The sequence below is a fragment of the Macrotis lagotis genome, chromosome 2 (genome assembly GCF_037893015.1).
Source record: "Macrotis lagotis isolate mMagLag1 chromosome 2, bilby.v1.9.chrom.fasta, whole genome shotgun sequence".
Classification (NCBI taxonomy): Eukaryota; Metazoa; Chordata; class Mammalia; order Peramelemorphia; family Peramelidae; genus Macrotis; species Macrotis lagotis.
Window position 1 is genome coordinate 221,286,127 of NC_133659.1, and position 25,214 is coordinate 221,311,340.

At 40.1% G+C, this 25,214-nt stretch overlaps 3 protein-coding genes and 1 pseudogene across 4 annotated transcripts in view; 2 read left to right on the top strand and 2 right to left on the bottom strand.

The window, feature by feature from the left end:
- Nucleotides 1–2,886: 2,886 nt before the first annotated feature.
- Nucleotides 2,887–15,763, bottom strand: CCDC137 (coiled-coil domain containing 137). The gene is made up of 6 exons (XM_074224917.1): nucleotides 15,583–15,763; nucleotides 13,043–13,176; nucleotides 10,744–10,972; nucleotides 7,565–7,647; nucleotides 6,918–6,997; nucleotides 2,887–6,609 (listed from the first exon to the last, which is right to left on the bottom strand). Exons 1-6 carry the CDS (start codon nucleotides 15,702–15,704, stop codon nucleotides 6,427–6,429), a joined length of 831 nt encoding a protein of 276 aa, XP_074081018.1. The 5' UTR covers nucleotides 15,705–15,763; the 3' UTR covers nucleotides 2,887–6,426.
- Nucleotides 15,764–15,901: 138 nt separating this feature from the next.
- Nucleotides 15,902–25,214, top strand: part of PDE6G (phosphodiesterase 6G) — a 31,461-nt gene continuing 22,148 nt past the window's right edge. The window contains exon 1 of one of the 2 annotated variants that reach the window (XM_074224919.1): nucleotides 15,902–15,992. The gene's annotated coding sequence lies outside the window, so the exon portion shown is untranslated. The other variant, XM_074224920.1, reaches the window with a different exon arrangement.
- On the top strand, nucleotides 16,213–18,790 carry OXLD1 (oxidoreductase like domain containing 1). The gene is made up of 2 exons (XM_074224918.1): nucleotides 16,213–16,317; nucleotides 17,827–18,790. The coding sequence occupies exon 2, from the start codon at nucleotides 17,977–17,979 to the stop codon at nucleotides 18,259–18,261; it is 285 nt and encodes a 94-aa protein (XP_074081019.1). The 5' UTR covers nucleotides 16,213–16,317; nucleotides 17,827–17,976; the 3' UTR covers nucleotides 18,262–18,790.
- On the bottom strand, nucleotides 22,897–23,895 carry LOC141511452 (actin, cytoplasmic 2-like; annotated as a pseudogene).

Below are 25,214 nucleotides of genomic sequence, written 5' to 3' on the forward strand. Positions count from 1 at the left end.
GCCACTCAGTGCTCTGTCTCCACGGATCTGGCCAGAGGCAATTAGGTTACATATATGCTATGTTTAGACTTACATGGATAAAACTCCCACTGAATTTTACTTTTGTCTTTGAATATCTCTCATTGCTTAACAAACTATCTGGCATTTAGTAGGTGTTTAATAAATGCTTTAGCTTAACTGACTTATTGAAGTAGCTCTAATATTTTCTCTCCATTGAATATAACCTGTTTATACATTTTTTGCATGTTGACTTTTCGACTGGAGGAGCTGTTGTCTCTGCTTTGTCTTCCCTTCTTCCTCTTTAGATTTCCTATGGATTGAGAGCCTTTTGACTTGCTTCCCAGCACAAACATCAAGCAACGTCTGTTCTTGAGAGGAACGTTGTGGTTGTTTGTTATTATTTTTCTTTGTTTTTGACCTTGGCATTGAGATGTGATGCCATGACATGCAAATAAATTGGATTTAAGTGAAGGAGTGCTGTGCAAAGTTACCAGCCTCACTTTCTCCTCCAGAAACAATAATCCCGCAACCAGATATAGAGCAGGACAACTGGAGATGGCTTTGGATGCAATGGGAGATCGTGGACTTTTTAAGCTAAGGTCTTTATCAGTTCTCAGTTTGTCTGAGGCAACACCCATTCAGCGATTAAGGCTAACTAAGAAATAAGGCAAAATATAGCCTGTTTTATCTATTAAAAAAAAAATCAGTCTGGCAGGGGAAGAACCTCAGGATTTCTGGTCCAAACAATGACCAGATAGGGCTTTGCCCAGCACCTATTGTTAGTCAATCAATGAAAGCCAGAGTTTAAGGCATGGTCCCTAAGAAAGAGATCTAGCCCATAAACCCCAGTACATCAATTCAGTAAGAAACAGTGACCCTCAGGGGTAATAAGCCCTTTCCCATTTGCTCTATGTGATCAGACTTGAAACTAAAAGGTTGAGGGGGTAAGCATGAGGCAGAATGGGTGATACTGCTGCCTTCTTCCCTTGGCATTGATGAAATGATTCATTCCACTTAAGTCACATGGGTTGATCTCATTTTAGCTATCCTCGTTACCTCAGATAATTCCACCTTGACAAACTGGAATTCTAAGATTCTTCTCTCTGAGTCAATCACTTGTCCAACACCTAATTCATTTTGAATTTCTGTGCTAGCAGAATTGCAGGAAATGGTTAACTGTTGGGAAATGTACTTTGTGGTATGTCATTGATTTATCGATCACCTACTTACTATGCCCCAGGTATGGTATTAAATTCTGGAGACAAGAAAAGCAAAAGACAGTTCCTGCCCTTGAAGAAGTCACAATTTATTGGGCAAGTCAATATGCAAACACATATACAAATAGGCTATATACACATATATGTATATAAATACACACATACACATATATGTAGGCAGCTTAGGTGGTTCAACTAACCTTGGTGTCAGGATTTTGCATCCAGCTTCAGACACTTGACACTCACTAGCTGTCTGACCCTGGATAAGTCATTTAAACGCAACTGCCTCTCATCTAGGACGATCTCCAGTTGGTCTGATTCATATCTGGCGAGATGACTCTTAAGGAGAAAGTGAGACTGGTAACTTAGCACAAATCCCTCACTAAAATCCAATTCGTGTGCTTTATCATGGTATCACCTCCCCTGATATCATGGTTTTCTTTGAGAATAAAGGACAAACATCATCACACACAGACACACAGAAATATGTGAAAAATAGGAAATAATCAACAGAGAGATGATTTGAGTTGAGAAGGATTGGGAAAGGCTTTTTATATAAAGTGGGGTTTTAGCTGGGACTTGAAAAAAAGCAAGGGAGACCAGGAGGTGGAGATGAGGAGGGAGGACATTCCAGGCAAGGGAGACAGCTAGATAAAATACCCAAAGCCAAAAAAGGGAGTGTCTTGTTTGGGGAATAGCTAGGTAGTCAGTGTCACTGGGTGAAAGAGTATCTGATAGGGAAGAATATAAAGTATAAGAAATCTGGAAAATTGGGGGGAAGTGGGCTAGGCTATAAAAGGGCTTCAAATGCCAAATAGAGAATTCTATATTTGATCCTGGAGCATCAAAGGGAATAACTAGAGTTTATTATATAATAAACTCAATAAACAGTGAAGTATATTTAGGTGTTTATAGGGTAATGTCTCATGTACAAATCAAATGAATCTATACACTTTTAAAAACAAATGTCTTGATCCTTCCCTGTTCTTGCAGTCCATCTCTTATAGTCTGGCTCTATTTCTCTACCATTAGTTTTGGCCTTGTGGACACTCATTTCAATACAGTTCTGAACTATACCTTTTGAATTAATTATTCTGTTGTCCTTTAGCTGTTTTAACCCTACTAAATCTCCAGCCCTATTAATTCTCAAGTTCTGAAGATGGAGAAAGGGACAACTATGCTGACCCAGTTCACTAAAAATCTTGTTATCCAATTTCTTCTGAGCCCTCACTGATGCACAGCAACCCTACTCATCTGATTAGCTCCCTATAAGCACTTAAAACAGCAGCTCCTCCAAACTCTTAAGTAATCTTTGCTTTGAATGCTTATATCACTGAGACTACAGATTTTTTTATGAAGGTTTTTTTAATCCTAAACTTAAGAATAAAAAGGACATTTCCTCATTCATAGTAGACTACAAAAAACAGCTTATACATGAAACTGAAGATCTCTAGTATATACAGTTTGCTTTTCTTAAGTGTAATTGTTTCTGCTTCTTTTTGGACTTCGTTCTGTTTTTTCTCTATATTAAAAAAGATGCCTCAATAATTAGCTCTCCTTACAATCTCCCTCCCTTCCCTGTGCCTCTCTCTTCCCTCCCCCATCCCTATTTCCTCTTGTTCTCCCAAACACCACTAGGAAAAAAAGAAAAAGGAAGCCCTTATCTGGCCTCAGACACTTAATAATTACCTAGCTGTGTGACTTTGGGCAAGTCACTTAACCCCATTGCCTTGCAAAAAAAAAAAAAGTCCTTGTAACAAATATGCAGTCAAGTAAAACTAATCCCCACATTGGCTGTACCCACAAATATATATTTTATTCTACATCTTAGGTCTACTGCTTCTCTAGCAAGAGGTTAGCAAGTTTCATCAGTTCTCTGGAATTGGACTACTGATACTATCATAGCTTTAAGAGCAAATTGAATATTAGGGCAAACAGTTGGTGTGGGCAGCTGGGAAGGACAGTTGAGAAATGATTATGAAGGAACCGTCTCTAATAGAGTCAGGTAAACTTGATGAGGGTGGGGTAGGGTATATTTATCAGTAAGCTTGGAGTATTTATATTTTTTAAAATTGTATTTATTTAAGGCAATGAAGTCATTGCCCAAGGTCATACAGCTAGGCAACTATTAAATATCTGGAGACTGGATTTGAACTCAGGTCCTCCTGTAGGACCAGTGCTCTGTCCACTGCACCACCTAGCTGCCCCCAAGCCTGCACTATTAATAAAGCATTTGGCTATGCATGTCTTTCCCTTTAGGGCCAGGGAAAGAGTGGATTTTTTTTTGGTTTGTTTTTTTTTTAAAGTTGGAAGAAAGTATTTGTTAGACATTGGAGGGATGCCATTAATAGTTTCTTATCACTGAAGAAAACATGGAAAGAAGTGATCTTTTCTGAGAATTTTCCAACTTTATTATATAAAGAGGATTTAAGAGAAAATGGAGATCAAAGACAACCCTAGGACACCCATTATGAAAAACCCAATCCAATCAGAGGAAAAACAACAACAGCCCCCCCCATCTAAATGTATACTATATGTTCACTTCTTAAAAACTTCTATTATGTTGTCTTTATTTCAAGGTTTTCTTTCTTTTCCCTTAGTCCTAATTTCTCTCACACAAATTGACTTAATATGTAAATATGTTAAACACAAATGTACATATACAACTTTACCAGACTATTCACCATCAAGGGGAGGAGGGAGGGAAGGGTGGTAGAAAAAGGTGTAACTTATAAATTTGCAAATGAATGAATGCTGAAAAACTAAAAAAAAAAAAAATCATTTTTTAAAAAGAGACTGACCAAATGAATACTTAATTTCTAGAAAAGTAGAATCAACCACTGATATTTTGAGCATTTCAGGTGACTTTAGTGATAATATGGTCATAGCTAAAATTTTGTAAATAGTTATATGTTTGTAACTATTGTCAAAAATTACCAATTTTAAAAATCAAATATAGGTCAATATGAAGATACCTTGTGGCAGAATGGATGGAGAGCTGGCCTGGAAAGCAGGTTTGACTTCCACCTTGTGGCCCTAGACAAGTTATTTAATTTCTCAGTGCTTTTAGCCAGTGATATCAAACTCAAATAGAAACAGATCTCTGCTACCTATCGACTGAGAAAACCACAAATTATCTGTGTTCTACTGTATTTTTATTTACTGTGTTAAATATTTCCCAATTACACTGAAGTAGAGAACATCTGAGAATAAAATGGGGAATAAAAACAGGAAACAACAACAAAAACTTACATCTGATCTGTAGACCAATTCATCACCAAGTATGGTAGATTATTTTTGGGATCACTGTGCAATAGACATAGGATAATCAGCCAGAGGCAGAGAATGCTATGACTCACAGGGTATTAACTAACCTGGTTTTCAAATGGAGGAGTGGGGTTGTTTTGAAGTGAAAATGAGTTGCTTTTACCATAATTTTTGAAGCAGGTGGGAAGACATTTAGTGGGAAGTGAGAGATGGAGGCTTATTTAATGGAAAGGGAGCAAGAGACTGACATAACCAGTCATAAATTTTCTGAGAACTGAGAACTCCATCTCCTCTTATATTATCACTTGACTAATATCAGGCAAGCTATTAGAGGAAATTTGGAAGGAAACTAGCAAAATTAAGTAGTTCTAGTTATCTAGTGTAATCAGGCATAGGCACAAAAAGAATGGGGGGGGGACTCAAAATAGGAGAGATCCATCTAAAAATAATGGTGCCTCCACCTGCTTTCCATTTACCCAGGAACAAAGAGTAGCCATTAATTATTTTAATTTATTTTTTAACATTAAATTTTATTTTATTCTCAAATAAAGATCTATCTTTTCTCCTTCATACCCCTCTGCCAAGTGAAAAAAAAAATCAAAACCCTGGTTACAAACAAGTATAGTCAAAACAAATTGCATCATTGGTCATGTCCAAAAAGGTATCTCTCAATCTGTACCCTGAGCCCATCATGTCTCCATCAGGGACTAGGCAGTCTGTTTCATCAAGAATCCTCTTCAACTGTATTGGTCCATGTGTTGATCAAAATTTAACAGTCATTAATGTTTTGGCCACAATGCCAAGAAACAGACAGGGACAAAGCCCAGGGGGCAGTGGCCCCTTGTATTGAATCTTAGTTCTACTTCTTGTCTGACCTTGATGAAGTCTTTGAAGATTTCTGAGTCTCAATTTCCTCATCAGTAAAATGAGAAAACTGACCTTATATAATAGCTGACTACTAAGATTCCTTCAGGTTCTAAAACCTGGCTATCCCGTAACTTCCAGAATATTTAGGTCAAATGAATTCAGGAAGAATAAATAACCTAGATAAAGAAATAGTCTCAGACCAGAACTCTGGGCTCATAAATAGTTTTCAGCTGCCCCCAGTTAGTATTACACATAGTTTTCAATTGTTTCTAACTCCTCATGATCCCATTTGATGATATTCTTGGTAAAAATACTAGAATGGTTTGTCATGTTCTTCTCTAGCTCATTTTACAGATGAGGAACTGAGGCAAACAGATTAAATGATTTGCCCAGGATCACACAAAGAGTGGTAAGGTAATGGATAGGATATAGTCCTTCTCCAGCCTTTAGGCCTTTGACATCCAAATACATACTATTTCCAGGAAAAAAAAATGAAAACCAAATCTGAATGTGATGTTGCCAAGTTTCCCTATTCAAAATAGTCACACAAATCAAGCATTTATTAATTGCCAATCATACCTAAACTTGGCAGCCACTCTGAATTTTACCTTCTGCAGTATCAATATGATACAAAAATAGAAGATCAATCATCATCCTTGTATAATCAGTGTTTTAGGGTCTGACTTCTGCAGTTCCCAGGAAAAAAAAACACCTTGGGAGGTTAATGCACATGAAGTTCTGTTTTGGGGGCCACAGCACCTATCAGGTCTCTTGGTACCAGGTAGACAAAGTACCATTAACTGTGGGAATGGGCGCAGGGTTCACTCAAGATTTTTGGTTCAGGTTTCGCAACCCGATTTTGAATGCTATCATTGCATTGCTGTTTAAAGTCACTTTATTCCATGCAGAAATAATGTCCTAGCTCTGAAGACTTAGTTTCGGGGGGGGGGGGGGGGAGGTAAGCTTAAGTTTTGTGCCTACCAAGAAATCAGTTCCATTATTCCTGGATGCCAACATCAAGTTTCACAAATCCTGGGGTTCTTCCTCTAATCTGTTTCTTTGGTTTCCCTTCATATCAGCTAAAGGGCTGTCTTTGCTCCAGCTGTTGCTGCTTGCGTTTCTTGAGCTCCCTGTAGATCTGCACAACACGCTCTCTCTCTTCTGCCACAATTCGCTGTCTAGCCAGTGAGACTGCTGGGGACTGTTGAGCACTGCTAGGGCCCAGAAGATGTGTCAGCAACAGTGACTTCTTGCCAAGCTGGGGAAAAGAGGGCAATAAGGCCAGGTCAGAGCCCAGGAGAGAGGTAAAAGAGAGCTCCCCTTGGACCTGTTCTTAGTACTAGGATCAGTACCACTGTTACCCAGACCAGTTCAGAAGAATCAGGACTCTTTGCTCCCAGGCACAAATCCCAGGTACTACCCAGAAGCCCCACCAAATCCACCTCCACTAGAAAGGTGAGGGGGAAGGTAATTTCAAACTCTTATGACACATTAAGATGATATACATACCCTCACTGAACACATGAGATATCTGACCAGACCCCCTCACCCAAGCACCAAAGGTACCTTGTCACTGTTTGTGCTCTTCCTTGGTTTCGCTGTTAATTCTGGGGGCTGAAGGACAACCTCACCAAATTTCACAGGATCTACAATGGGAAGAGGAGGTTTGAGAACAACTTATTAGAGAATGCTGGCTACACAGACAAACCACTCAAATCTCACCTCTCCCTGCCCCCTCTTTAATTAAGAACCACCCACAACTCTGCTCTATCTTCCCTGATAAAAATAACCCCAAAGAGAGAATTCAATTTCTGGTTCAAATTGTATTAATATATAGCTAGTGCTACAGGTAGAGAACCAGTCACAAAGTGCTGCCCTCATAGTCAGGTGAAATCTGAGCTTGAATTTCACCCCTGACCCTAACTATGTTACCCACTCTGAGCCCCCATCCACAGAAAGAAGTAAAGGGCTGTTGGACGAGTCAACTGAAATAATGTATACAAAAGGATTAGCAAACATTGCCCCAAAACATACATGTCAACTGTGACTATACTTATTATTAAAAGCTTCCACAATTGGTATGGCTAAAACCACTGGATGCTAGCTAACGTGCATTCTGATCTATTCTCAGAAATTCCTAAAATGAAATTATTTCTTTTGACCCAAGTTTCCAAAAGCAGATGACTGGGAGATTAAATTCCAAGCAGAATTACCTTGAAACAGTTCTTTTTCTAAGATGGATATTGCCTTTTCCTCTTTTTTATGCCGAACTTTATCCAAACGCCGTCTCTGGAATCTAAAAAGTTAAATGATTACTTTTTCTAAAAAAATATTTTCTAGGATTCTGAATTGATATCCACATCATTCACACACATATCACAGCAATTAATGTTGTTGTTTAGTTGAATTCAGACATGATACTCTCTTTGTTACCCCATTTGGAGATTTTTTTGGCAAAGATACTGGGAATGGTTTGCTATTTCCTTCTCCTCCTTTTTTCAGGTGAGGGAGGATTAAGTGACTTGCCCAAAATCATTAGTAAATGTCTGAGGTGTCAAGAGGAGGAGTCTTTCTGGTTCTCAATGCAGGGTTCTGCACACTGTGCCAACTATAGTTATTAACTATAAAGTGAAACACGAAACAGAGTTGAAGAGTCTGAAGAAAATGGGTCAAAAAGGAGAGGGGCAGCTAGGTGGTGCAGTAGATAGAGTACTGGACCTGGAGTCAGGAGCAACCTGAGTTTAAATCTGGCCTCAGACACTTAATAATTACCTAGCTGTGTGATCTTGGGCAAGTCACCTAACCCCATTGCCTTGCAAAAAAACCCAAAAAACAAAAAACAAGAGAGCTATACTCTCTAAACATTTCCAAAAGGTCCTAGACAAAAAAATCAAGAAAAATCATAGGACTCTAGTGACAAGCAAGGGACCTACCTCAGATGCAATCTTATTCAATATCCATGAAAGTATTAATCCCATCTCTAGCAAGCCCACTGAAGAGCTTCCCTAAAGAAGCCCGTTCCATTTCTGGAGAGCATTAATAAGAAAGTTTGCCCTTTCACTGTTTTGAAAACAGCCTTTCTATAATATCTATCCAATGTTCTTTTTTTTTTTTATCATACATCTGAAATCAGTGAACATGCCCTCCCCAGTTCAAGTCACTTCAAATTAGTTTTTTCCCCCTAGCTAAACATCTCCCTGAAGCTCAAATGACTCTTCTGTGGTGCAATTTTGAACCCCTTCACTATTCTGGGTGTTTTCTTCTAGAAACTGTGGCATTCAAAATTGGATTACAATAATCCATATGTGATAGGGATGATCCACAACTATCAGTGTTATTTAAGAGGCAGCTAGGTGGCACAGTAGATCTAGTGCCAGACCTGGAGTTAGAAAGATTTGAGTTCAAATCTGACCTCAGACAAGTACTAGCTGTATGACCCTGGGCAGGTCACTTATCCTCTGTTTGCCTCCTCAACTGTAAAATGGGGATAATAATAGCACCCATCCTGTAGGGTTGTAATGAGGATCAAATGATAGCCTCCAATAATTTTACAAATTTGTAACGTGCTTAGCCCAGAACCTGGCCCATACTCAGCATTCCACCCTTCCAACTCCATGTCTTTGCAAGCAAAGTCACCTACATCCCTAATGGTATAGACAGTCTTTGCATAGACTATCTATCCCATTAGGCATGTAGGTGGCTTAATGCATTGTAAACAAGGTCTGGAATTAGAAAGATCAGAGTTCAAAACGGCTTCAGAGAGAGCTCAATTTGTTCATCTGTAAAATGGTGAAAATAATGCCCTTACTTTAGTAGGTTCTTGGGGGATCAAATAGGATAGTATTTGAAAGACACTTTGCAAACTTTAAAATGTTATACAGATCCTAGCTATAAGCATCCTCCTCCTCCTCACTGCCCAAACTAGGCTTCCTCTAGGGTGAGGCTCATGTACTACCTATCAAAAGTAGGTATTTCCTGCTTGTTGTTCTCTCCTTCCCCAATTAATAACATATATATTTATATATTTCTATGTGCTATTCCCTGATGAAATTTAAGTTTCTTGAAAGCAGGGGCTGTTGTATCTCCCCAGGGCTAGCACAGTACTCTGCAAATAGTCAGCAGGTACTTAAAATAAATGCTTGCTGTACTGAACATGTCCTTGCCACACAACTGACCATTGACATAGCATCCTGTAATGTTTGCTGGTTTCTCACGTTTTACCCTCTTTTCTTTCTTTTTTTTAGGTTTTTGCAAGGCAAATGGGGTTAAGTGGCTTGGCCAAGGCCACACAGCTAGGTAATTATGAAGTGTCTGAGGCCAGATCTGAACTCAGGTACTCCTGACTCCAGGGCCAGTGCTCTATCCACTGCACCACCCTTTACCCTCTTTTCAACTAGACTGCAAATTCCTTAAAGGCAGGAAATTTAATTTCTCAGTACCTAACCTAGTACAGATGTTAAAAAAAAACCCCAAAACCTCTTATTTACTTGACTGAAACTGGAAAATTGCTTCTCCAGGTCTACCTTTGGGATTATCTGGGGGGGGTTCTGTTGCCACCTGCTGGTCAACAGCCATCATTGCCATCAGTCAATGAAACCCTTGGGGTTTAATTACTGATCTGAAGTCTAGAAGCCTCTACAATCTCTATGCCCTGACATGTGAGAGAAAGAATTCATTTGGACCCATACTCTATTCCAATCAGTATCAATCAATCTGATATGAGTCCACAGGGCTATTAATTATAGCCTCTGAACATTTATATCCTAGAGCTGTGAAGTACAAATTGTAAAATCACTTGTGTAATCATAGGAAGCCAGCTAGAGGCTCTCCACCCTTGGTTTTCCTTGTCTTGGTGAAAGAGTCCTCTGTGGCAGAAGTGATTCAATTACATGGAAAGTACTCCAATTTATTTTTGTGACGAATCATTCTCTTATCCAACATAAGCAAATGACCATTTTATGACCATCTTATGACCACCTAGTCAGTTTGCATTTAGCCTGTACCATCTCTTCCTGCCTAACTTAAGAGTCCACCCATCTTATGACTACCTAGTTAACAAAGACTATTCTTGCCTTGTTCCAACCCATGATCCTGCTGACATATTGTTGGGTCTATTTTAGCCTATGCTCATGTCAACCAGTGAAATTATTCTGTTTAAGATATCAAAGTAAAAGTAGGGCCTGGAAAGAGAGGGCACCTTAGAGTGTGAGGAAGATCTGAGGTCCATCACTTCATTAGAGGGGACCAAGGATCTTTTAATAAAGTGCCACTGGCTCAGAGTCTCTTTTATTGTGGACAGGACAATTTTATTTGGCACATATTTGAGGATAGTAACATCTTCAAGCTGGAGGTCTAAGCAAATCCTCAACACATCCCAATCAAACCAACTCACTCTTTCTTTCGCTGAGATTTCTCTTTCTTTTGCTGAGAAGGTTCTTCTTTCTCGGGTTTCCGTTCCACCTGGTTCTCACTGAGGAAGATCACATGCTGGGCCTCTTGTTCCATTCGACGGACATATGCTTTGTCCGACTCCTTTTCTCCCTGCTTGAACTTGGGAACTGGAATGTCTGACAGAGATCCCATTGCTTCCTTCTCAAATTTTTGTCTGGATGCCACTTGGACTAGGGAAACAGTCAGAATGTAAAGTTTTAGGACAAAAAGTGACCTGAGAAACCATTCACTCTTTTTATGGAGGAGGAAGGTGAGACTAAGAGCAGTAAAGATCAGGCTGATTAATGGCTTAAGTGGGATGGGAAGCCAAGCCTCCTAACTCTTTCCAATATTCCAGACTTTAGGAACCTCAGAAATGAAGGAGAAGAAATGTATTTAAGAGAATGAAGAAGGGCCTTCTATCCTGTAGGCAGAAGAAAGAATTTTCAGCCTCAATCAATATAATCTAATCTAAAACTAATTTCCTATAAAAGTAAGGGTTCTTAATCTTTTTTTTGTGTCATGAACCCCTTTGGCAACCTGATGAATCCTATGGATACATCTCAGAGCAATGTTTCTAAATGCATAAAATAAAGGATTACAAAAGAAATCAACTATACTGAAATACAGTTATGCTTAAAATAAAGTTCAAAGTAAAGTCCCTTAAAATAAAGTTCAGAATGTCCAGGTTAAGACCCCCTCCTAGTGAGAGAATGGGGGAAAGGAAGGGGGAAGAGATGTTCCATTTTTACAGAGCCCAATCCAAAGGAGAATAGTTTTAAATAAGCCTTGTTTCTGGATCACAGATTTGGGACTAGAAGGGACCTAGAGATCATTAAATCCTAACTCTCATCTGTCTTAATTTCCCATCCCCCAGCCCTCAGCCCTTCCTCACCACTTGTATTCTAAACTGGCTAGTCTGAACTACGGATTTAGCTGAGTTTCCCCACGTCTAGACCTTTGTTTATATTTATATTATTTTTCTTTCCTTTCTGTCAAATACAATACCACCCAGTTATCATGACTCAGATCATTCAAACTACCTTTCAGCTCACAACCCAATGTTATCTCTTTTTCAGAACTCCTGAAACACTGCCAGGTACTACATTCAGAGTTGGGCTATAGTGAGGGTGGTAATTTTGGAACTCCAGATCAACTGAGTCACCCAGTCAAGTTAGATAAATTAAAGGCTGCAAAGGACTAACAGACTACAAGATATAAGGCATTGTTATCCTGACCTCCATATGAAAATATTAGAAAATGTAGAAGAGCATTGGAAGAGACAATGGGCATAGATTCCTCTGGTATTTTTTCTACCTTTTTTATTTTCTATCCTAGATAGTGGAGAAGACTGTCAACTCTAAGGAAAGTGTTCACATTTCATCTTTGTTTCAACTAGAAAGTGAAGCAAAGAGCGGGAGAAAGGATTTCTTTTCTCTCCATCCCCACCTCCCATTTGGTACTGGTGTTTTGGCAGTGAATCTAGACGCAGAATACAGTTGAGCTGGTAAGGGAAACCTCAGCTCCACAGGCAAAACTTTGCTCCTGAGAGGAAAGATTCCTGATGGTTCTAGAGTAGGGGTTCTAATTCTTCCCTAGAGTACAAAGCAAATAATACCTGAGGCCAGGATATTAGCTGAAGTGTCGACTACTGTCAATTTTCAGAGCCACAAGCCCTGCTGAGGAAGCAATCAAACAACTCACTAAGGAGAAATGCTTCATATTACAAGAACAGCTAGGGACCATCATGAGAAAAAATCCTGGTGTGGGAAAGACAGATATATCCCTAGAAATAGAAATGACCTTGAACTCATGTCTCCAAAATGTATGCCTCTCCACTTAAGAGATTTATGAGTGTCAAGGTAGCTGGGAATTGAAGTGGAGAGGGAGCACTGGACTTGGGAGTCAGGAAAAGCCAAGTTCAGATCCACTCTCAGACACTGAATAGCTGTGCAACCCCAAGGCAAGTCACTTAATCTCTCTTAGTCTTAGTTTCCTCACTTATGAAAATGGGGTTAAGAATAACACCCACCTCCCAAGGTTTGTTTTGAGGACACAATGACATATTAGTAAAAAGCTTTGCTTAACATGCTAGAGAAATGCTAGCTTTTATTCATACTGACTGAGAATTTCTGGGTTGAGGAGAGATAGCATGTTGATGTTTATCTTGCCATTTCATAAAATGACTTGATTTTGGGATTATGTCCTCCAGTTGTCTATCTATATAGCCGAGGAACATGGAGCAGCCCAGAGGGTCCTACCTGCTTTTCTTTTCTTTTGGCTGACATGTTTTTTCATCTCTTGGCGGCTCTTCATAATTTCCCGAAGTCGGAAAGGGATTTCTTGATCATCCAAGTTCTTGGGTTTAGAATTTACTTTCTTCTTCTTCTCTTTTCTAGAAATAAAAAAAAAAAATAGAAAAAGATATATTAGCACCTTCTGAAAACCTTCTACTCCAAGTTGGTGGTTATACTGGTGACTCTCATATTTGTATCTTGGCTGAAGGCTCATCATTTACCCATAATTGCTATAGCCTAAACAGAATTCTCATGGATCTAATGACAATAAGATTAATCACTACCTTATTCATTCCTCCTAGGATAGTGAAAAGCTCCAAATCACATAAAATTAATAGAATTTTTGAGCTCAAAGAGATCTTCATGCTCTAGGCCCAAAGTATGTTATGAGAGAGATGATGCCCCAGTATCCCAAAGAGTCTGTGAGTGTTTTATATAGTATACAAGTATGAGATCTTAACTCTGTGCCACTTTCTACCCTATGCAAGTCAATTAGCCTCCCTAGGTCTCAGTTTCCTTATTTGTAAAAAGGCAGGGGAGTGGATTAGATGAATTCTGAGGTTTCTTTCACCTCTAGATTTACAATAGAGATAATCTTGTATAACATCTTTGTTTTATAGGTATGGAAACAGGCTGAGAAAAATGGCTCAGTCAACACTAATGCTCTGTTGGAGTTGTGAACTGATCCAACCATTGTGGAGAGCAATTTGGAACTATGCCCAAAGGGAAAAATAACTACACACACACACACACACACACACACCCTTTGATCCAGCAATATCTCTACTATTCCGAAGAGATCCCCCAAAAGGCAAAAGGACACACAAGAACAAAATTAATCATGGCAACTCTTTTTGTAGTAGTAGTAGTAGTAGTAGTAAAGAATTGGAAATTGAGGGGATATGTATCAATTGGGGAATGTCTGAACAAATTGTGGTATATGAATATAATGGAATATTATGGCTCTCTAAAAAATGATGAGACAACCTGGAAAGACTTTACAGGAACTGATGCCAAGTGAAATAAGCAGAACTGGAAGAACATTGTGTACAGTAACAACAACACTGTGTGATGATCATCTATGACAGACTCAGTTCTTCTCAGCAATACAGGACAACTCTAAAAGACCTGTGATGGAAAATGTCATTCTCATCCAGATGTGTGGGATAAAAATCCACTTTAAAAAAATATAGACTCCTCTGAGCAAAAAAATAAAAAGTTTATTTTGGCTTTTCTTGAGGAAAGGGCACATTCCAAGTCTCACAAAGGTGGTGAAGATCAAGGAGCTGCCCTAAATTGACAGTCAAGCAAGATTATGTGGCCTAATGTGATCCCCTCCTCCCTATCTTCCCTGTGTCAAATCATTGGTTAGTCTTCAGAGTTACATTCTACTTGTGAAAATCTACCCCAGCAACAAAGAAAAGAATGAAAGGTTTTCATAAAATATTACCTCACCATCCAATTGGTGAGAATAACTTTCAGGATTATAACCATCTTATTGAAATAATGTAACTTGTCTTGGAAAGCAAGGTCTAGGAACAGTCTATTTATCATCAAACAAGAGGAGGCTTATGAGCTTCTTTGGAGTGAAAGGTTTTTCTCATGGGAAAAAGTCTACTATTCTTCTAGTAGTCAGTAAAAGTCTTATTAACAGTTAGGAGAGTGAAGCACCTGTTTGGAATACAAGGGGCTTTCTTCTAGGAAATAGTTTAAGAATAATTGTTCTTTCTTTAATATTTCTTAACCCTGAGAGGAATTCACTAGGAATATTAACCTTGATGTGGTTTTATTGAGAATATTCTGCTCAAGGAGAAAGAACTATGGAATCTGAATGCAAATCAAAGCATACTATTTTTTCACCTTTTAAATTTGTATTTTTGCTTTTTCCTTTGCATAATTACCTTCCCTTATTCTAATTCTTCTTTCATAACATGACTAATATGGAATATGTATAACACAATTGTATATGGATAACCTAAATTAGATTACCAGCTATCCTAGAGTGGAGGAAGGGAAGGGAGAAAAACCTTACAAAAAATGAATGTTGAAAACTATCTTTAAATGTAATTGAAAAACTAAATAAATTAAAAAAGAAAAATGACCTAATCAAAGTCCTAACTAGTGTGTGGGGCAAGTCCAGCACCAAACCCGGGTCTCCTAGCTCACCTCTTTCAACTATACCACACTGTCACTAAATTGGGGCTTGAAAACCATTTAGTATTATAGGTTGGCTAAATGAGGCTGATATATAGTAATCTCCAAATTACTATCCTACTACAGCGTAGTCTCAACATTTCCAAGTAACTTGCTCTTTCTTCTAACTAATTTTAACAATGCCTCTAGTGCAAAGTACTCTAAGTGTGTTTGAAAATGTAGATCAAAGCAGATCTGTGGGACATTGTGCAAAAACATTTTGAGGACCTTAAATTAATAATAACAACAACACACTAGGGTAATTCCTACCAAAGCCGTCTCCGGATGTAACCTCGCGGGGCGCGCCATACCTCGCCTGTCCCGGCTGCGGAGACACAAGCTGCTTCCCTCGTCTCTGCTGCCCCCGGGGGTCCCGGGAAGCGGACCCCACGGGCCTCGGGGTTCCGGGGGGACGCAGCCTAGCTTTCGCCATGCTCTACAGCCGGTTCGGTCCCCACGCGACCGCACTTCCGCTTCCCGCTCCGCTCCGCGCCAGCCCCGCCCCTTACCGACTTTGTCGCGCCTCCTTCCGCGGCTATTGGTCAGTGGCGCCCGGATCGGGGACTCCGATTGGTCTGCGTGGTCGCCACTCAACGGGAGGGCGGTTCTCGCTGCCCCCCCATCTTGCCCCCCCATTTCCCTCAGGATGCTGCCCCTGCGGAGCGTGAGTAGCCGGAGAGCGGCGGCGGCCGCTGGAATATACGCCGCTCCCTTCGCCCCGGCAAGTACCGGGGAAGCGGAGAGGGAGGGCGAAGGGTCAAAGCCTAGAGAGTCAAAGGGCAAAGGTCATGCGGAGGCGGCGCACTGCGCAGGCGCAGGGGTTTGCTTTGGAGACTCCGCCCGGCCTGCGGATGTTAATACTTGTCAGCAGAAATGGCCCACGTGCTTCCAGCCCTGTGTGCCGGGCACTGTGGTTAGCGCCTGACAGGTATGCCATTTAAACCTCCCGACCGCGCTGGGAGGCGGGGCCCGCTATTTTATGTTCCCATTTAACAGATGGGGGAAAGCGGACCAAACAGGCCGATCTGCCCAGGGTCGCCCGGCAGGTAAGTGTCTGAGGCTAGATTTGAACTCATCCGAATATTGAATTCGATTTGAGCCACCCAACTGTCCCTGTTTGGAAGGAAGATACATGGCTAGCCTGTGCTCGGAAATGTTGGACGACTGGGGTAGCCAGCGAGGAGGCCGAGTTTTCTCAATCACGTTCTCAGATCTAGGCAATCGAGGAAGCAATGAAATGAGCCCTAATTTGTAGCATTTGTGGTCTGACAATGTAAAGATGCTCATTGTAAATTTTTTAAAAATAATTTTATTTATTTTGAGTTTTACAATTTTTCCCCAATCTTACTTCTCTGCCCCACCCCCACCCCCCACAGAAGGCAATTTGTCAGTCTTTACACTGTTTCCATAGTGTATGTTGATCCAAAATGAGTGCAATGAGACAGAAATCATATTCTTAGGGAAGAAAAATAAAGTATAAGAGATAGCAAGATCAGACAATAATATAGCAGTTCCCCCCCCCCCCACCTAAATTAAAGGGAATAGTCCTTGGTCTTTGTTCAAACTCCACAGTTCTTTCTCTGGATACAGATGGTATTCTCCATTGCAGACAGCCCCAAATTGTCTCTGATTGTTGCAGTGATGGAATGAGCGACTCCATCAAGGTTGATCATCTCCCCCATGTTGCTGTTAGGGTGTACAATGTTCTTCTGGTTCTGCTCATCTCACTCAGCATCAGTTCATGCAGATTCCTCCAGGCTTCCCTAAATTCCCGTCCCTCCTGATTTCTAACAGAACAGTAGTGTTCCATCACATACATATACCACAGTTTGCTAAGCCATTCCCCAATTGAAGGACATTTACCTTATTTCCAATTCTTTGCCACCACAAACAGGGCTGCTATGAATATTTTTGTACAAGTCTCACTGTAAATTTTAACAATGAGCAGAGCAGGTTTTAGGGAGTGCCAGCACACTCCTCAATATCAATTGTTGAAATATAGAATAATGAATATCTCTTATAGACCCCCAAGGATCAGGAAGTCACCTGGGCCCGAGGGACTCTGATTGCCAGGGATTTGTCTTAGTTATTCTTCATTCTCTGTCAGGACTGGATTCCTAGCTCCCCATACACTAGGCCCCTGCCACCTGCTCTGTGCTAAGCATTTGCCCAGGGAGGCAGTGGAAAATCCTCAACTTTGGAATTAGGAGACCTGGGCTCGAACCTTTCTAAGAAGTTGTATGAGCGTGACAAGTCATTTTGCTTCTTTAGATCTTAGTTTCTTCATCTATAAAATAAAGTAGTTAATATAAATTAATAAAGGAGTAAACCATTTTAACCTTGTGCTCTGTCTCGAGGACCTTCCACCAAGATCCAGAGAAAGAAATGTGTCTGTCAAAATTAACTATCAAATAATAGATTTGAAGGAAAGAGCCTCCCCTGTAGCCTTCTGATCTTTTAAGAGCATCTCCCAAAAACCAGATTAAAAAAACAGTTGGTTTTGTACTTTTCTTGCTTAAGTAATTTATACATATTTATATATCTACAACCTTCAGGAACTACTCCAAATCTGCAGCTGTGCTAAACACCTGGGCTTCCCTGGGATTCCCAACAGATACTGTACCAGAACTCTCAGCAGCAGCTACAGGATTTTAGGGAAGAATGAGACAGGTCAAGGTTCTGGAGCAGACACTCCAAAAAACAACATGAAGAAGGATGCACTTGCCAACAAGAAAGGCTTTTCTCACCCTGATGGAAGTTCTTCAGAGCCCCCATATCCTCAACCCCTGCTGTTGCCACCCCCTACAAACTGCTGCATGAGTGGCTGCCACAACTGTGTTTGGATTGATTATGCAGAGGAGCTCCTACAGCACTATCAGGACGGTGGGGCCAAAGCATTGGCTGCTGTGGATGAACACATCCAAGATGAGAATATAAAGACCTTTATCAAGATGGAGATCCGGCTCCGAATGAGGAGAAAAACTGAGTGAGATGCTTCTCTTCCCTGGCAGTTTAGTGTCTACTTTTTCCAGGGGCCTTTGGATAAAAAGTGAATGATAATAGGATGAATATTTATTGACCTTGGGTGAAAATTCACAGGTGGGAAAAGGAAAGAGAAGAGTACTAAGAGGGGTAAGATTGGATAGAGGGGAATACTGAATTCATAACTTAACTGTGAATGTGAATGAGATGAACTCTCCCATAAAATGGAAGTAGATAGCAGAGTTGATTAGAAAACAGAATCCTATGATACGTTGTTTACAAGAAACATTTGAAATACAGAGAGACCTACAGGGAAAAAATAAAAGGCTAGAGCAGAATATATTAAGCTTCAGCTGAAGTTAAAAAAAAAACCCAGAATATCAGACAAAGCAAAAACAAAAATAGATATGATTAAAAGAGTTGAGGAAGGAGAAAAACATTGTAAAGCTAGGGCTAACTAATAGAGGTATCTGAACTTTTGTGAACTACTTCTATTAATGCCCAACTGAATAAATCATAGTATATGAATGTTATAAAGTGCTATTCTGTAAGAAATCATGAGTGACTTCAGAAAAGCTTGAAAAGACTTGCATCAACTGATGCTAAGTGAAGTAAGCAGAACTAGGAGAGCTTTATACACATTAAGAACAACATTGTGAGATGATCAATTAAGATGGAAGCAATTTCTCTCAGCAGTTCAATTATCAAGTACAGTCCTGAGAGAGCTGTTAAAGAGAGTGCCATTTACATCCAGAGAGGAAAAACTTTTTATGTTTATTCTTTCTTTCTCATGTTCCCCCACCCCCTTAGTTCTAATTTTTATTTCACAACCTGACTAATATGAAAATATGTTAATAAAAGGATTGTACAGGTACAACCTACATTGGGGTAGGGGGAAGGAGGGAAAGGTGATAGGAAAAATGTGGAACTCTAAAGCTTGGAAAAGAATTAATGCTGAAAATTGGATATAATTGCATATAATTGGAAAATAAAAATTTTTTTGAAAGGTATTACCTCAACTTAAAACTGAAACTCAAAGGGGTGCCCATGAATTGGGGAAACAGCTAAACAAACTGTAGCAAATAATTATAATGGAATATGTGCTTTAAGAAAAGGGGGCGTGGAGCCAAGTTGGTGGCATAAAGGCAGGGATTCCAGGGATTCCAGGAAACTCGTTCCCCCCAAAACTCCAAAAGCCATCAGATTATGACTGTAGCCAAAATTTAGAGGGGGCAGAACCCACAGAAAGACTGTGCCTTCCCAGTCCAAGACAACTTCGAAGTTCCATTGGAAAGATCTGTTTCATTGGAACGGGGGTTGGAAAAAGCCACTGGGAGCACAGCCTCAGCTACAGCCACAGCACAGCTAGCCGGACCAAGTACCTAGATCCTGGGGGCGCCTGGATCTGTGGTAAAGTAGGTGGTTTCCAGACCCTCTGGCCCTGGGATCACCAGGAACCGCTTGAAGGGGTAATGAGAGAGCTCTGTACCACCAGAGTGAGTGTGGAGCAAGCACCGGCCTCAGAGTAGCCCTGCGGTGAGAACCTGTAGCAGGAATTGGGTAAGCCAGCATGCACCTCCAGAATGCAGTCCACAGAGGCTAAGGGGGCCCGGGGAGACTGCAGAGGTCCCCTGCTCTCCCTGGGGAAGGACTCAGCTGTTAGCCCACACCCAAATCCAGATTGCAGTTTGGGCTTCCATGCTACCATAAGTGAGCAGGGACTCTCCTCACAGGTCCAGGGCTGAGGGAAGGGCCTGTGGGCATCCATATATCAAAGCACAGGCAAGAAAGCAGTCAAAGCCTTTCATAAGACCTTGGAGGAATTAAAGTCCCAGTGGGGTGTCCCCCAAACCCCCCACAACCTTGGAAGTACAGTATATCAGTCATAGGCTGAGGAAATGAGCAAACAAAAGAAAAAAGAAGAATTTGACCATAGAAAATTATTTTGGTCCCATGGAAGATTCAGAAAATGACAAAATCAAAGCTTCTGTATCCAAAACCTGCAAGAGAAATCAAAAATGGGCTCAACCTATGAATGTGTTCAAAAAAGACTTTGAAAGGCAATTAAGGGAGGTAGAGGAAAAATTGGGAGAAGAAATAAGAGCGATGTAGATAAATCATGAAAACCAAATTGGCAGCTTGGTGAAAGAAATACAAAAAATACTGAAGAAAATAATATGTTAAAAACCAGTTTAGACCAAGGGAAAAAGCACAAAAGACAAATGAGGAGAAAAATACCTTAAAAAGCAGAATTGGCCAGCTGGAAAAGGAGATAAAAAAGCTCTCTGAAGAAAATAACTCCTTCAAATGCAGAATGGAACTAAAGGAAGCTAATGACTTTGTGAAAACTCAGGAAGAAATAAAACTCACCCCCCCCCATATTAGAAGAAAATATCTCATTGTAAAAACAACTGACCTCAAAAACAGATCCAGGAGAGATAATTTAAAAATTATTGGGTTATGTGAAAGTCATGACCAGGAAAAGAACCTAGACTTAATAATACAGCAAAATTTCCCTGAGATAACTAAAAGCAGAAGCTAAAATAGAAATTGAGGGAATTCACCAATCACTCCCTGAAAGAGATCTCAAAAGAAAAACTTCCAGGAATATTGTAGCCAAATTCTAAAACTCCTAAGTTAAAGAGAAAATACTAAAAGCTGTTAGAAACAAACAATTCAACTATCATAGCTCTATAGTCAGGATTACACAGGATCTGGCAGCATCTACATTAAGGGTTCATAGGGCTTGGAATATGATATTCCAGAAGGCAAAAGATCTTGGTTTACAACCGAGAATCAACTACCCAGCAAAACTGAACATCTTTCAGGGGGAAAGATGGACTTTCAGTGAAACGGGATTTTCATACTTTCCTATTGAAACAACCAGAGCTGAACAGAAAGTTTGATCTCCAAGTATGGGACTCATGTGAATGATAGGGTGAATAAGAAGGACTAATTATAAGGAACTTAATGATGTTGAACTGTTGTATTCCTGCATGGGAAGAAAAATACTGATAACTCATGTGAACTTTCTCATAAGAACAGTTATAAGAAGCATATGTAGACAAGACACAGGAAGGAGCTGAACATGATGGTATAATATAGTAAAAAGATGGAGTCAATGGGTGATAAAGGAAAGTACTGGGAGCAAGAGAAAGGAGAGGAAGAAGGGGCTAAGATATTTCGCATAAATCAAGAAAAAGCTTTTATAATGGAGTGGAACAGGGGAAGGTGGAGGGGGAATGGGTGAGTATTCATTCTCATCAGAAATGGCTCAGAGAGGAAATCACATACACACTTAATAGGGTATAGAAATCTATCTTACCCTAGAGAAAAAAATGAGAAGAAAGGGATGGGATAAGGGGGGAATGGGGGGAGGGAAGGGGGGGAGTAGGTTAGGTGATAGAAGAGAGGGAAGATCATGGGAGAGGATACTCAGATAAAACACTCTTTTGAACAGGGACAGGGTGAAAGGAGAGAGAGAGAATAGAATAAATGAGAGTGGGAAGGAATAGAGTGGAGGGAAATACAGCTAGTAATAGCAACTGTGGAACAAATATTGAAGCAACTTCTTTGGTGGACATGATAAAGAAGGCAACTCATCCCAGAGACAGAGCCATTGGAATCTGAACACGGATTGAAGTAATTTTTTTTTTCTCTCTCACTATTCTTGAGTTTTCTCATCTTTGGAGGGGGGGTTATGTTTACTCTCACAACAAGATTATTGAATAATATAAAACAAACCAAAAAAAATTTTTAAAATAAGAAATGACAAGTAGCTTTTTGTAGTGGAAGAGAAGTGGAAATTTAGGAAATGCCCATTAATTGAGGAATGGCTGAACAAATTGTGATAGATGAATATGATGGAATATGATGAGTGAAGTTAACATAACCAGGAGAACACTGTACATTTTAACAACTTTGATGATCAGCTTTGATGGACTTTGCTCTTCTCAGCAGTTCATGGATTAAGCTTGTTTTTTTTTTCTTTAACATGTGAATTTTTATTTGAACTGGTCTTAAAGTCAGTAAACAGGTAAAGCCCCTCTCCTCCCCCCAAGCACTGCCACCAATCTTATTAAACTTCCAGGGAGACTACAAAAAGTCTTCATTCACATCTATGTTGGAGGCAGGGAGGGATTTTAGGGGGCCATCCATTATGGTTGACAATTAAAAAAAAGTAACAAGTATTAAGGCAGAAGATACAAAAAGTTTTTTAAAGATTACATTAATTTACATGAAAAGCAATACTAGTACCTCCCCCCCTCCCCTTCTAGATGTTTTGTTAAGCTTAGAGCTCCTTTGCTCTAAGAGCAGGATAGCCACCTTTATAGAGGTAAGTAACTCTGTAACAATGCATTATACAATTATTTGGAATGACTTAAAAAAAATGTATAATCAGTGTCCTGAAGATGCACTGTAGAATTTTGGGGATGTTTGCCTCCAACATACTTAAACTGCTCATCACCTTTACTGTTCCAGTTTTTAAATCTTGAGTCAAGTGCCCACCTCCCCCCCCAAAAAAAACCAAAGACATGCCAATCTCATCTGTTTTTTGGGTCATTATCACATCCTTTTGAGAAAAAAAACAAACACTAACAGTAGAAGCATTTGCAGTGGACATTGGAAGGCCCAGATGCATCCTACTCCTGCTTGCTGATCCACATTTGCTGGAAGGTGGAAAGAGATGCCAGGATGGAGTCTCCAATCCAGACAGAGTATTTGCACTCAGCTGGGGCAATGATCTTGATTTTTATTGTCCTGGGGGCTAGGGCTGTAATCTCCTTTTGCATCCTGTCAGCAATGCCTAGGTACATGGTACCACTTGACAATATGGTATTCACATATAGATCCTTATGGATGTCAACATCATACTTCATGATGGAGTTGAAGGTAGTTTCATGAATTCCCAGGATTCCATACCTAAGAAAGAATGTTGGAAGAGAGCTTCTGGACATCAGATCCTCTCGTTGCCAATAGTGATAACCTGCCCATCAGGGAGCTCATAGCTCTTTTCCAGAGAGAAGCTGGAGGCAGCAGTGGCTATCTCCTGCTCGAAGTTTAGGGTGACATAGCACAGTTTCTCCTTGATGTCACGCATGATTTCCCTCTCAGCTGTGGTAGTGAAACTGTACCCTCTCTCCGTCAGAATCTTCATGAGGTAGTCTGTCAGATCACGGCCAGCCAGATCCAGATGGAGGATGGTATGAGGAAGGGCATAACCTTCATAGATGGTCATACCATCACTGGAGTCCATCATAATACCAGTGGTACTACCAGAGGCATATAGGGACAGCACAGCCTGGATGGCAACGTACATAGCTGGGGTCTTGAAGGTCTCAAACATAATCTGAGTCATCTTTTCTCTTTTGGCCATGGGATTCAGGGTAGCTTCTGTGAGCAGCACAGGGTTCTCTTCATGGGACACACAGAGCTTATTGAAGAAAGTATGATGCCAAATCTTTGCCATGTCATCCCAGTTGGTGACAATACCATGTTCAATGGGGAACTTGAGAGAATACCTCTCTCTGAGCTTCATCTCCCACGTAACTCTTTTTGGTTCATACCCACCATCACACCCTGATGTCTTGGGTGTTCAACAATGGAAGGGCATCATCTCCTGCAAAGTCAACTTTGCACATGCCAGAGCCATTGTCAACAACAAGAGCAGCAATATCATCATCCATGGCGAACTTTGAGGTGGCAAGTTTAAACCCTTATGAGAGAGATGGTGGTGCTGCACCTGGAGGCAGTGGGGAGGCAAGGGCATGCTGGGTGGAAGAGCTCACAGCTACCAATTAAGCATGATTTTAAAAGACTTGTGTTGGAAAATGCTATCCACATCCAGAGAAAAACTATGGAATCTGATTTCAGACAATAGCATATGATTTACACTTTTTTAAAACTTTTTTTTTTAGGTTTTTGCAAGGCAAATGGGGTTAAGTGGCTTGCCCAAGGCCACACAGCTAGGTAATTATTAAGTGTCTGAGACCAGATTTGAACCCAGGCACTCCTGACTCCAAGGCCGGTGCTTTATCCACTATGCTACTTAGCCACCCCTTTTTTAAAATTTTCAAGGGCAGCTAGGTGGCTCAGTGGATAGAGCACTGGCCCTGGAGTCAGGAGTACCTGAGTTCAAATCCGGCCTCAAACACTTAATTACCTAGCTGTGTGGCCTTGGGCAATCCACTTAACCCATTGCCTTGCAAAAACCTAAAAAAACCCATATAAATAATTCTGATTACATTAAATTAAAAAGCTTTAAAAAAAACTTAATTTTTTTTCTTTCTCATGGTTTTTTTCCCCTTTGGTTCTAATTCTTTAACATGATTAATAGAAATAATGTTAAACATGATTATGCTCATATAACGTATAACATTACTCAATGTCATGGGGAGGGGGAGAGAGGTAACAAAAAGATGAATGTTGAAAACTATTTGCTTGTGATTGGAAAAATAAAATAATATTAAAAAAAAAAGAAATGACAAACAGGATGATTTCAGAAAACCCTAGAAAGACTTAGATGAACTGATGCTTAATGAAGTGAGCATAACCAGGAGAAAATTGTACAATAATAGTAACATTGTGTGATGACAACTATGATAGACTTGGTGACCCAAACCAATCCCAAAGGACTAATGAAAGAAATATTATCTATCTCCAGAGGAAGAACTGATATTGATTGCTATTTTCACTTTTTCACTTTTTCTTCAAGTCTTGTACAAAATGTCTGATATGGAAATGTTCTATATAATTGTCTGTGCACCAGCTATATCGGATTACTGTCTCAGGGAGGGGAGGGGGAAAAAAAGTAGGGAGAGATAGAAATTGGAACTCAAATTTTTAAATAAAAATATTTTAAAAATTGGGCAAAAATCATTCTCTCTTCTACTATAAATTTAAGCCTGGGTTCATCAACAATTAACTGTTGACTATGGGCTGGATGCTTACATTCTATATG